Here is an 11,401-nt window from a genome sequence, read left to right on the forward strand (position 1 = left end):
ACCATGTTCAAGCTCATTAAAATCTGTCTCGCCTCAAACCTAATAGGTATCACGACGGTGAGCTAAAATACAATTTGACGGTTTTTTTTTTTGGTTTTTTTTGACACTACCGTGCACTAGAGAGTCTTCGAGGACTTAATTGTAGCCACCATCATTATCTGATAAGTATTCTTAAATTGTCAATGAGGTTCGAGGCCGTTTTGGACTTTTGACGTCATTTTTTAATCAGATCACTTCCGGTACAAATCTAGTCTGTTGCATGTTGGGAAAACTTTCGTATCTCTCAAGCAAGCTGAAATGGCGGCGACTATTAAAGATCCAGAGGAAGACTCCTCTAGGCCCAAAGGGAAGCATATCAAAGCTGTATTGGTGAATAAGCTGGAAGGATGCAGTGGTGTAGTAAATATGGCCGTTACTATTCCACACGAAGATGCAGTAATCAGTGTTTCTGACGATAAGTGAGTGGAAGCTGCTTATCGATCGATCTTTGAAGAGTTGTGCAATTTTCGATTGTTTTGATCGTAAATCGTATCCCATGTAAGTTCAGTTTAGGTCGAAGGTTAATTTCATGTGCTTTGTTTCTCTTCCAGGAGTATAAGGCTTTGGATCAAACGAGAAAGTGGGCAATATTGGCCAAGTGTTTGCCATGTAATGGAGTGTAAGTATGGATAAATTGTATCTCACATCTACTTGCTTGACTTTCCTCCATGTATCTCCAGAGAGCGTTCTTTTCATTTCCTTTGTATATTTCAGAGATAAGTTCATAGCCTTTTCGCTCGAAGACATCTACTCCCTTGTTAATGTTTGCTGAAAATCTTTTAAACTTACTGAATTGACTAGCTAAGTACGAGTGGGTTGCTCGTTGTGAAAGTTCTTGTTGATAGAGATTTACATGCATTTTATATTTTGGTGAAATCTGGTTTCAAGTATTCAGTTAATTTCTTTTTTAGCCGAATGTTCCGCCTTAGATTATCATGGAACAAGTAGGAGATTGTTCGTAGGACTGGACGATGGAGCAATTTCTGTAAGTGCATATGAATCATGTTTGGCTCAGGCCGATAATGATCAACAGTACATCCACTATTGTGAAAATCCTTAGTATATCTAGGGCTGCTACCTGGATGGAAGAGTGTTGGAAAACTTCCCCTTTGAACTTTCGTCAAAATCGTAGTAAATTGAGATTCAGAGAGTTGATTCTAAACTCGAAGTGGCTAAAATTAAATTCTGGCACAAAATGTTTCGTTTAACCAAACATAATATCCATCAAGTACAGCATTTTGGCAAGAAAGACTTTCTTTAGAGTGCATAGTTGTGTATATGCCAATTATTCCAGAAGAAAAAAATTGAAGATTTGTGTGTTACCTCTGAATAGGAGTTTGAAGTGTCTGAGGATTTTAACAGACTTCATGCTAGCAGGAAGTATTTAGGTAAGTGCACAATGTCACAAAAAGATCAGTGTATGGTTGCTTTGGATATTCGTATGTACTGAAATTATGACTTTTCAACTTTTGTTGAAAAGAAAAGGATGAAAGGATACATTTACAATCAATTTCTTTAAGTTTCCATACAAACCATGCAAAAGTTTGTTCCAAAGTCTGTTTTTCACATTCTAGTGGGTTGTGGAAGTTAAACAGTCATCCTGGAATGTGACATTGTTTCTTAATTATTGGCACCTTCTTGGCATTAATTTGTTCAAACAAAACTCAGGGCTCTAACCAGATCTGCTCAGAGTGATCCTTTTCTAGATGATGCTGCCCTTTGATATCACTTACTTGCACAGTATAGCTTGATCAACTGCAGCAATCATACAACAGCTAAAAAATTAATGTAAGTCAGGGGGAAGGAGAGGAGCTAGCAATGTGCTGAGTGGCTTCATGTTCTAAATCCTATGGGCTTGGGTGGTATGTAGCTACATAAATGAGCTTTAGTAAAAGACCTACATTTTATATTTATTTTTGTTTAGCACACATGAACAGATTGACAGGAATTGTGTTTTCACTGGAGAATGAATGGCTGCTCAGTGTAGGAAGAGATAAATATTTACAGTGGCATGACTGCACAACGGGCAAAAGATTAGGAGGATTTCAAACTGAAGCTTGGTGCACATCATTGCAGTATCCTTAGCAATCAAAATGTTAATGGCTGAACCCATTCACTCCCAAGATCTCATTAGTAATTCTCCTTACTGTCTGCCATATAATTCTTACAGTGTTGGTCCTGATAATTTAGTATTGGATCAACTGATAATCCACCAATTCATATCTTTCTTTATTCTCATCACTCACTTGTTTCAAATTGTATTCATATTGTAAGGAGAAATTGTCTTGGTCACTTGTTGGAGTTGAAGGTTAACCCTTAAGCCTGACTTAAACATTGAGCCCATGGAAACAAAGGAAATGATTGTCAAAAAAAGGAGCTTTTGAATGTACACAAGTTCTCCCTGTATACTTATCAGACATTGGAGATCAGAGAATTCTGTGGCTGCTAGGCAGTATAATCTGGTTATATCTTAATTCCCTGAACTATTTATAAACCCTTTTAGCCTCAGGAATGACCAAAAAGGCATTTCTCATCACAATATGAACACACTTCAAGCAGAAAGGTTAGGAGAAGTAAGAAAAATTTAACCCAGGGAATATTCCTTGATTGAACACCAAATTCTTTCATTTAAAATTGAGAAATGTAAAGCAATCAGTTTGGATAATTTATATTTTAATCCTTGTAGAGGTAGGGTTATCAGACACAGAGAACATTCTCCTGTTACTATACTCTAGTCTCTTGCTGTTGAACCCTGAGAGGATTACAGTAACTTACAACTATAGATTACAAATTACCTTCTAGAAAAAGGTTATGTTAGACCTCCAAGATACTCAAACCCTGATGTAGCTGTCTTAAAATGAGCATCTGCAACACTGCAGTCTTCCTTAACACGTTTCAGATTTGATGCTGAATCCAAGCATGTCTTTGTGGGAGACTATGGTGGCCACATTAGCGTTATAAAACTGGAGTCAAGTTCACTATCACTAGTGACAACACTCAATGGCCACTCAGGCAAGTTACGTCCATGGCACTCATGGTTTGGCACAGGTGATTTAGCTTGTGTCCTGTGCTGTTTTGAGGACTCTTAGAAACTTTTTACACTGAATTTAAAATTAACCACTGAAATCTTTCTGGGTCATGTGTAAAGTAAAAAGCACATGAGCCTACAACACAATTTCAAGAACTGAACCCATTACACCTTAACATTATGCATATTCTCCATACAGTTCTCTATACATTTCCTAGGTTCCAACAGGGAGAATTTGTAAAACCATCAAGAGCTTTGTTAGTTGCTGATCATTTCCTTTATTCTCACAACTTAAACCTTTTATTCAGGGGTGATATTGTAAGGAGAAATTAGAAAGTTGTCACTCTTAGGGATTAAAGGGTTAAGGAGGCTCCATAAGCTTTTTTGTCTGCACAAGATCTGACTGCGAACATAGCACAAGCTTTTTAAGTGTCAACATGCAAAACAAACATAGCACCTTGATACAATTGCATGATCATTACCTGAAAAGGTGTGTTGAAAACAGTTCAACACAATACAGTTCTTTTTGTGATGGAATCCAGGGTTTCCACAAACTTCACCTGTAATATTCATAGGCTTTCTTCTGAAAAAGAGGTCAACTGAAAAGAAAACACAGTGGGAAAGATTGCCAGAAGGCGACAGATTCAAAAGTCTATGCATGAACAGATACTGATCTTGGTGAAGTTCTATTCTATTATGTAATGTTTGGCAACAAAGAAAATAGGGATCTTTTGAGTAAGATCTATCACATTTCCTTTGGTGGAACTTTCTAAGATTTTCAGGACCATTAAACATATTACCTGTTGATAAAAAAAAATTAATAAGACCAAATTTGAGATGGAGGAAGAAAACACAAAATTGCAAAAAGTGGGGAAACTGCCTTTGTAACACCTTTTTTTTTTGGCTTTTGAATGATCGGCTGGACAACTTTCACAAATTGTAAAAATTTTGAGAGATTTCACTGGAGCAAATTGAAGAAAATCAAAGGCAGAGCCAAATTATGGCTGGTGCGCCTCTCCACTTAAAGCCTTAGCATAACAATGAAAATCATTTTGATGATATTTACTGCAGCAAGCAATAGTAAGAACCTTGCTCATTGCCTTTTGATGGCTTTTAGTGACCTCAAAAAGCAAAAACATGAAAATGTTCTTGAAAAATATTACGCTGATGCATGCACTAACATAAAGCAAAAACCCTATGGAGGCTCCTGAACAATTTGCTTTTTCTGAAAAAAAATAAGGCAAATTTTCAACAGGAACTTTGGTGGCCCATGCCTCAAGGGCTTCCTATGGTTTCTTTAAAATGAAGTTAGGTAGGCTACATCTCCTGGATGAGATTCTGCTCATTCTGGGTATATCCCAGCATTAAACCAGGTGTCTATAGCAAGAGAAAAAGACTCGGGGCTGATTTTCTTGCTCAAAACTGCCACAGTCAATGCTAGAACTAGGCTCCTCTCATCTGGAGTCTTCCACACATTGCCATTTAAAAATTTTCCTTTCCTTCCATTATTCTATATCATTATCCATTTTGTTTTTAGGAAGTGTAAGATCACTAGCTTGGGATGCTGAGTCAAAACTGTTGTTCTCTGGTAGTTTTGATGAATCTATTATTGTTTGGGACATTGGTGGACAAAAAGGAACTGCTTTGGAACTTCATGGACATATGTAAGGTTTACTTTTTTACAAATTCTTTTAGATTGAACTACTCTGGCCCATAGGTTAATTCTAATTTCTTCATATCTTCATGGAAAAATTTTGTCATTTTTACTACCAAGTCTTTGGAATTCCAAGAGAGAGGTAATACATGCTGATACATTTACCAATTATGGAAAGCGCTGTTTTGTTTGGACTCGATGTGTCTTTTGTAAAGGTGCCATTATGACCTTGTTCAAATGATAGGAGATTGAACAATCAAAGTTAACTTTTCAATTCATTTGGTAAACATGTACCTCCTTCAAACAATTTTAAGTCTTGTAACAAACATGTGATGAGAAGAGGGAAAAGCATCAGATGCTCACTGTCATCTTGTTGTAACACCAAATTCTCAGAATGAACAAACAAGAAAGAGTATGACAGCTTAGAGGGAGAATATCCAATCAGATCTGTGAAAGAGTTAAAGAAATTATGCATTGATAACCTTTACTGTCTTTTACTATATTGTTGATTTGTTTGTTTTTTTGGTTGTTTTTGTTTTTGATTTTGTTTTTTCAAGAACCAAAGTTCAATCCCTTTGTTATGCTCCACATGCAAAGAAGTTGATATCCTGTAGTGAAGATGGTGTTGTTAGGATTTGGGATATGAATGTAAAACGAAAAGAGGTATGAATGAATCAGTCTTTATGTTCAACTTATTGTATGTGTCTGTCATGCACATTTGCTCAGCACCCATAGCATAAGTTGGCAACAAGCAGTTCATTTGATCAATAAATTACAAGTAGTTAGCTAGTCAGTTGTATTCACTCACCAATCAGCCCATCAGCTAGTTAATCTGTTTTAAGTCAGTCAGTTGGTTGATTTATTGTTAGTAAGAGACCAAATGTGGACTAAGCCCTTACGGGAGTCATTGTTTGTTGCAAGAAACTTAAATCCCACAGATCACTTTCTGGCACAGACACTCCTTTCCATGTACTTTTCTCTCTTTTATATACTCTTTAACCTCCTTAGAGTAACTAGCATTTAATTTCTCAGCTACAATATCACCCCTGAATCACATATTTAGGTCACTAGAATAGAGGAAATGATCACCAATGATCGTTGAACTAATTCTCCTTATCAGTACTTTAGGAAATGTATAGAGAACAGTGTGGAGAATATACAGACTGATGTGAGGGTGTAAAAGCTTAATATAAAATGGATGGTGCAAATTTTCTGAGTTTTGAAATGCAAGCTCCATCACCCCCTAAATTTTATCCAGGTTTGAGTCCATGTATTGGGGTTGGTCAGTTGGTTGATTTTGTTTTTATTGAACGTAATGAATATTGCCGATTTAGGTATACAAGGGCTTTTATTTGAGTTAGAATCATTTAATATTCATGTATCAAATCAATTTGTTACAAAGGAAGGATGCCAATGAGGATTTCTCGTTCCATTTTGACATTTGTTATTTAACTCTTGGTAGACTCCAGAATGGTCACAAAGCGATGTCTGTGAGAGATGCGGAGGTCCTTTCTTTTGGAACTTTAAAGGAATGTGGAGCCAAAAAGCAGTCGGTGTCAGGCAGGTATGATAATAATTCCCTACTAACAGTAAATGCTTTGAACCCACAATCTGGAACAAAATTAGTTGATACATGACATTCATCTTTCCATTTCTGAGGAGGTACCAGGAAATTAAAATTTGAAACTAACTGCACCTCATTACAACACCTCTAATCACTCAATTTTGTACAACTACAGAAAACGATTAGATAAAAAAGTACAGGGTGAGAGCGGGTGAAAGTAAAGCTACCGGGGGTACAACTGGAGTGCTATTCTTGAATGTTGCGATCTCAATGGAAATGTGGAAACTTTTTTGGTCTTTGGTTGAAGGCGTAATAGCTAATCGTGAAATACGATTGTGTCGTTGAGAGTAGTCACTAGAGGGACTATAGTCTGCAGCAGTAGCTAATGTTAAGACATGGTACCCGGTCACTTTACAAACGTGTTGATTCGTTGGTGTCTGCCAACTCGCAGTCACTTTTAATCAACTTGCCCAAAGTCGTCTTTGGTCTTTGGTAACAAATCCAGTAACAAAAATTAGTGTCGGCGAGTTGACAAGTGGTGTCGTCGAGTTGACAAAAGATGAAGGTGAAGTGAGCGGTAGCCCTCGACATTTCTACTGGGTCGCTCTGATAATCTGGTCGTTAAAACCTTTGTAACTGTTCTTTTTAGCTCTGCTATCACCCGTGCACTAAGGCTTCTTAGAAAAAATAATTGCTATGATGAATCCATTAAAAAAAATTAAAATACGGCAGGATTTTTTTTTAAATTTTCAAGTTTGATATTCATATAGTACGGTGGCCCACAACTGTCATGGCAAAAGAAATAACCTCGCGACCAAAGGAATAACCTCGCAGCAAAAGAAAAGACTCACGACCAAAGGAAGAACCTCACCGTTCTTTTGCCGCGAGGTTCTTCTTCTTGTCGTGAGTCTTTTCTCTTTTGCCGCGAGGTTCTTCCTCTTGTCGTGAGTCTTTTTCTTTTGCCGCGAGGTTCTTCCTCTTGTCGTGAGTCTTTTCTCTTTTGCCGTGAGGTTTTTTCCTTTGCCGTGAGTCTTTTCTCCTTTGCCGTGAGTCTTTTTCTTTTGCCGCGAGTTATTTCTTTTGCCGTGACAGTTGTGGGCCAACGTAATATGGGGAATTTAACTTTAAACTGATCGGAAAGATGTACGAGAAAAAGAAATATTGTTTAGTTTTTTTTTTCAGCATCATTGTCGGAAATGTGGTAGAGCGGTGTGTAACGAGTGCAGCAACAACGAATCGTCTTATCCAATCATGGGCTTTGAAAATTCAGTCCGTTTTTGCACTGAGTGTTATGCAGATATCACAGATGAGGAGTAAGTCTGATAAGTTGTTGTCAGCATGCTCGGTGTACTGTATGGTCTTGTCAAACCCCTTCAATGGTAAAACTACAGACGAACCTGTATTATTACATATAGGTCGGTTTTCAAAGCCTCGATTTTTTTCCTTCTTGATTAATGTCATTTTCACCTTTATTAAGTGGTCACCTTTCGTAAACGGTTGTGGTCACCCTTAACTGAGTCCCAACGGCCTGTTTGTATTGTCCTTCCGGCCCGTATTGAATGGTCATTTAAAATGGAACTACTTAAGTACAACTAAGAAATAATCTTTCAAGTACAACTTAATCCATGTTTATCTCCCAAAATGAACGTTAGTCTAATTTTTGTCAACCGTGGCATAAAATGGCGTTTTTTTACCGTTTTTCATAATACTCCTATTCTATGGAGCCTTTCGTAAGCGGTCAGCCTGTATTGAGCACCATTCCCCGTGAGTGACCGCTTAATACAGGTTCAACTGTATTAGCGTCAGGGACTGGATGACATGTTTCCCGATTAATCGTTCGATACACTGGCATTTTAGGGACACAATGGGCAAGGATTAAAGGAGGTTTTTCTTTGCAGGCTGTACCTAAGATAATCCTCTTAATGTAACGAAGATTTTGATTTATGATGTATCCATGTCCAAATAAAAGGGCCAGTGAGTGATTCGTGCCCTTGTGCGAGAATTACGCTGTTTTAAGGAAGAAAAAACAACGCTCGGTCTGGTTTCAACACTGATTGTGAACTGGAATTTGTGTTTACCCAGAGAGAGAAAAAACTTCCTCTTGATCTCAGTGAACTTAGTCAAGTAAAAACAAACTGTCAACCTCATTAACAACCCTGTTAAGGGACAGAGTCCATATGTCCGTTAAATAACTTAGATATTCTTATATCTCCAATTCAGCCGAGAACCTCTAGCTGATTTTCACGACGCAAAACATACAACTCGTTCGTTACATTTGGATCTCAGTAAAGGAAGATTACTGACTTGTGGCGGTGATAGGATTATTAAGGTCAGTTTGGCGTCTCCTTTTGAATGCCTTTGTTTGAACTCTCTACTCTTTCTCGATATCTCTGTACAAGCTCAGAACTGATTTTCGTTTCCAGGTACTTCAGGTTGTTTTGACGTGGAATATGTGTTTTCTTGCAGATTTGGGACATAAAAGCAATTCTCCTGTCATGAGCATCGACTAGATCTCTTTGAGAACTCTTAACATTTCGGCAGTTACAAGATGGTTGGATGTAATTAAACACAATTTTCTTTCGCCGTTCTAAGCATCCTGAGGCCTTGTGAAGGCAAACAGATGTAGCAACGGTGGACTCGTCATTTTGATCTTAAACAACTGGAATAAATCTTTAATTTGTTCCAAGTTTTATACAATCATTTAATTCTCGTCCGATTAGATGTCTTGTTACTTGATTTTACGATGTGTTTTGTCACCAGGCCGCTGTTCAATAATGTTACGTAACATACTTCGTAAGCTTGCATAAAAACTTGAGCAACGGATTTTTTGCAATGATTCCTGTGAACGATATCACACTAAAATCGTAGCGACGTCTTAAATGGACAGCAAACCCGTCGCCAAACTGCCTGCAGTTGTTTTTGTCTAGAGAGCAGTTTCTCTTGTTTTGGACTGGTGGAAACAAAGCAAATTTATGGTAGTTTTTAGCTCTTTCCATTAATAATTCCCATTAGGTGTTTTTCTGTAATGGTTGAATTTTAAAAATAGCTTTCGTCATTGAGTAGGACTGATTTCCTCTTTTCAGAAACTTGATCTGTGTTTTCCCAAATTTTTCACCCATAAGAGTGGACAGAAATTAGATGGTTTCTCGCTTATTATTGCAGAAAGATTTTAGAGTGACTCATTTATGATGAACCGCCTTGTGTTATTAAAAGTAAGAGTATAGTGTAAAATTATAAACAAGTAAAAACAAATGTATACTTAAAGCTTTAATGACTTCTCCCCTATTCGGAACGATATTCAATGATTATATGATGTAGGTTACTTTGTTAACTTACTTCTTACTGTAATTTTGAATAAAAAAAGATCACAATTAACAAAATATGGTCCCTTTAACATGTTCGTAAAATTACCGAACGGTTGAGCCACGTACGATTGAGCAGTACTTATAATTACGATCGGATGGAAGAAATGAAAAAGGGTCTCAATGTTAACTATTAGTCGTAAAACAACAAAGATTTTCATTTAAGTCCAGTATTGCACAGAGTAACGAAAATGATAGATTTGACGAAATTTTGTCAAACCGAGTAAATGTTGATGGATTTTACGATTTCGTCGGATTTGATGGATTGACGATTCAGTCAACTTCGTCAATGCGTAATCAGCACGGCGGATTTGACGATTTTGGGGAATTTTCGCCATTTTCATTGCTGCATGCATTTCTGGACATATCTCAAGATTTTAGCCGTAATGCGAAAAAATTGACAAATTTTAACCGTTAGTCGTGAAAAAAGTCAGCTGTAGGAAATTTTCTTTGAATCGCAACGGAAAGCAAACAACCGGTAGCTGTAACATGGCCAAATTTTTTAACCGTTGGCCGTAAGAGCCACCACCGCATTAGGACCCTCTGGATAATCTGAGTGTACCAAAGCAGGTTAGACAGTAACGCGTGAAGAGAAGTTTAGTTTAGCTTGCTTGTTCTTTTAAAGCTGATGCAGGGGTGTTAGAACGACTAAGTTAGAACTACTAAGTTTAAACAGCTGCTGCAGTGGAGATAAAACTAAAAGAAAGTGCTGGGTCATTTAAAGTCTTAAACTCAGTGCGGGTGATGTGTTGGAAGAACAGACATCTTTGAATTAAAATTTAATATTAAAATTTATCGTTTAAAACTATGTAAGCTCAAGCAAGACCTGCTTTTTTTTCTCCGAAAGAGAATATAGAACAAACGAAAAACAAAAAATTCGCAACTTCTCCACTGTGAGACTTGTGAGTAAAATATCACACTCTCGTCTTGCTGCGCGTTTGACTGAAAACGAGAATAACTCAAAATAGATGTCCTCTCAAAAACTAGAGATAATTTCCTCGATCAGTACATCTTGTGTCATCAACATCGTTGCAAGAATTCTGTGCTTTTGTAAAACAGGAATCCTCTTCTTAGGTAGACTTGTTGGTTCCAGAAAGTAAGCGCTTCGTTAGAAAACAGGTGTGCGCCAGCGCCTGCTCTCTACGAAAATTTGAAGAGGCTGTTGACAGCTCCTTACTTTTTACAAAGATTGTTAAAATCCGCTGTAAAACTCTGATAGTTTTTAATGAGAGAGACTTACTTTTAAACAGGACCTGCTTTTTTTTGCAAAAGATAAATAAAAAAAACTCGCACCTTCTTCATTGTGAGGCTTGTAAGAGAAAAAATATCACACCCTCATCTTGCCACGCGTTTGATTGAAAACGAAAATAACTCAAATATACATGCTCTCGCAAAAACTAGAAATCATTGCTTTGATCAGTATATCTTGTATCATCAACATAGTTACACGAATTCGGCGCCTTTGCAAAGAAGGATCCTCGTGTTAAGTAAACATGCTGGTTCTAAAAATGATGAGCGCCTCGTTTGAAAACAGCTGTGCGCCAGAAACAAGGTTTTTAATCGCCTCGAGGCTCTCCACAGAAAACCGTCACTTTCGATTAAACTAGGGTCAAGTCTACCCCTGGGTACACCGATGGAGATTGATTTTACTAGGGCATACTTACACTACCCACTCCCACAGTGCAGCAAAATTGTCACTCCGATAATTTTCTTGATCGTTTGAAAACAGCTGTGCGCCAGAAACAAGGTTTTTA

The 11,401-nt window shown here is 37.5% G+C and overlaps 1 protein-coding gene across 2 annotated transcripts; it reads left to right on the plus strand.

Moving 5' to 3' along the window:
- Positions 1-275: 275 nt before the first annotated feature.
- Positions 276-9,648, plus strand: LOC131788194 (WD repeat and FYVE domain-containing protein 2-like). 2 transcript variants are annotated; one of them, XM_059105310.2, is made up of 12 exons: positions 276-458; positions 591-658; positions 951-1,024; positions 1,373-1,427; positions 1,964-2,114; positions 2,939-3,087; positions 4,605-4,731; positions 5,279-5,384; positions 6,184-6,285; positions 7,468-7,598; positions 8,506-8,614; positions 8,752-9,648. In XM_059105310.2, the coding sequence occupies exons 1-12, from the start codon at positions 298-300 to the stop codon at positions 8,782-8,784; spliced, it is 1,266 nt and encodes a 421-aa protein (XP_058961293.1). In that variant the 5' UTR covers positions 276-297; the 3' UTR covers positions 8,785-9,648. The 2 variants fall into 2 exon arrangements, with proteins under 2 accessions (XP_058961293.1, XP_058961359.1); XM_059105376.2 differs by having other exon boundaries at positions 2,939-3,055; positions 4,609-4,731.
- The last annotated feature ends 1,753 nt before the right edge of the window (positions 9,649-11,401 follow it).

This window comes from Pocillopora verrucosa, chromosome 6 (assembly GCF_036669915.1).
Source record: "Pocillopora verrucosa isolate sample1 chromosome 6, ASM3666991v2, whole genome shotgun sequence".
In the NCBI taxonomy this organism is placed as follows: domain Eukaryota; kingdom Metazoa; phylum Cnidaria; class Anthozoa; order Scleractinia; family Pocilloporidae; genus Pocillopora; species Pocillopora verrucosa.

What these genes read in the sequence shown, in the direction of transcription:
- LOC131788194 (XM_059105310.2), top strand. Translation starts at nt 298, where the DNA reads ATGGCGGCGACTATTAAAGATCCAGAGGAAGACTCCTCTAGGCCCAAA. An exon ending in GCACTCATGGTTTGGCACAG is followed by an intron (nt 3,088 to 4,604) that starts GTGATTTAGCTT and finishes TTTTGTTTTTAG; the next exon opens with GAAGTGTAAGATCACTAGCT. An exon ending in AAGCAGTCGGTGTCAGGCAG is followed by an intron (nt 6,286 to 7,467) that starts GTATGATAATAA and finishes TTTTTTTTTCAG; the next exon opens with CATCATTGTCGGAAATGTGG.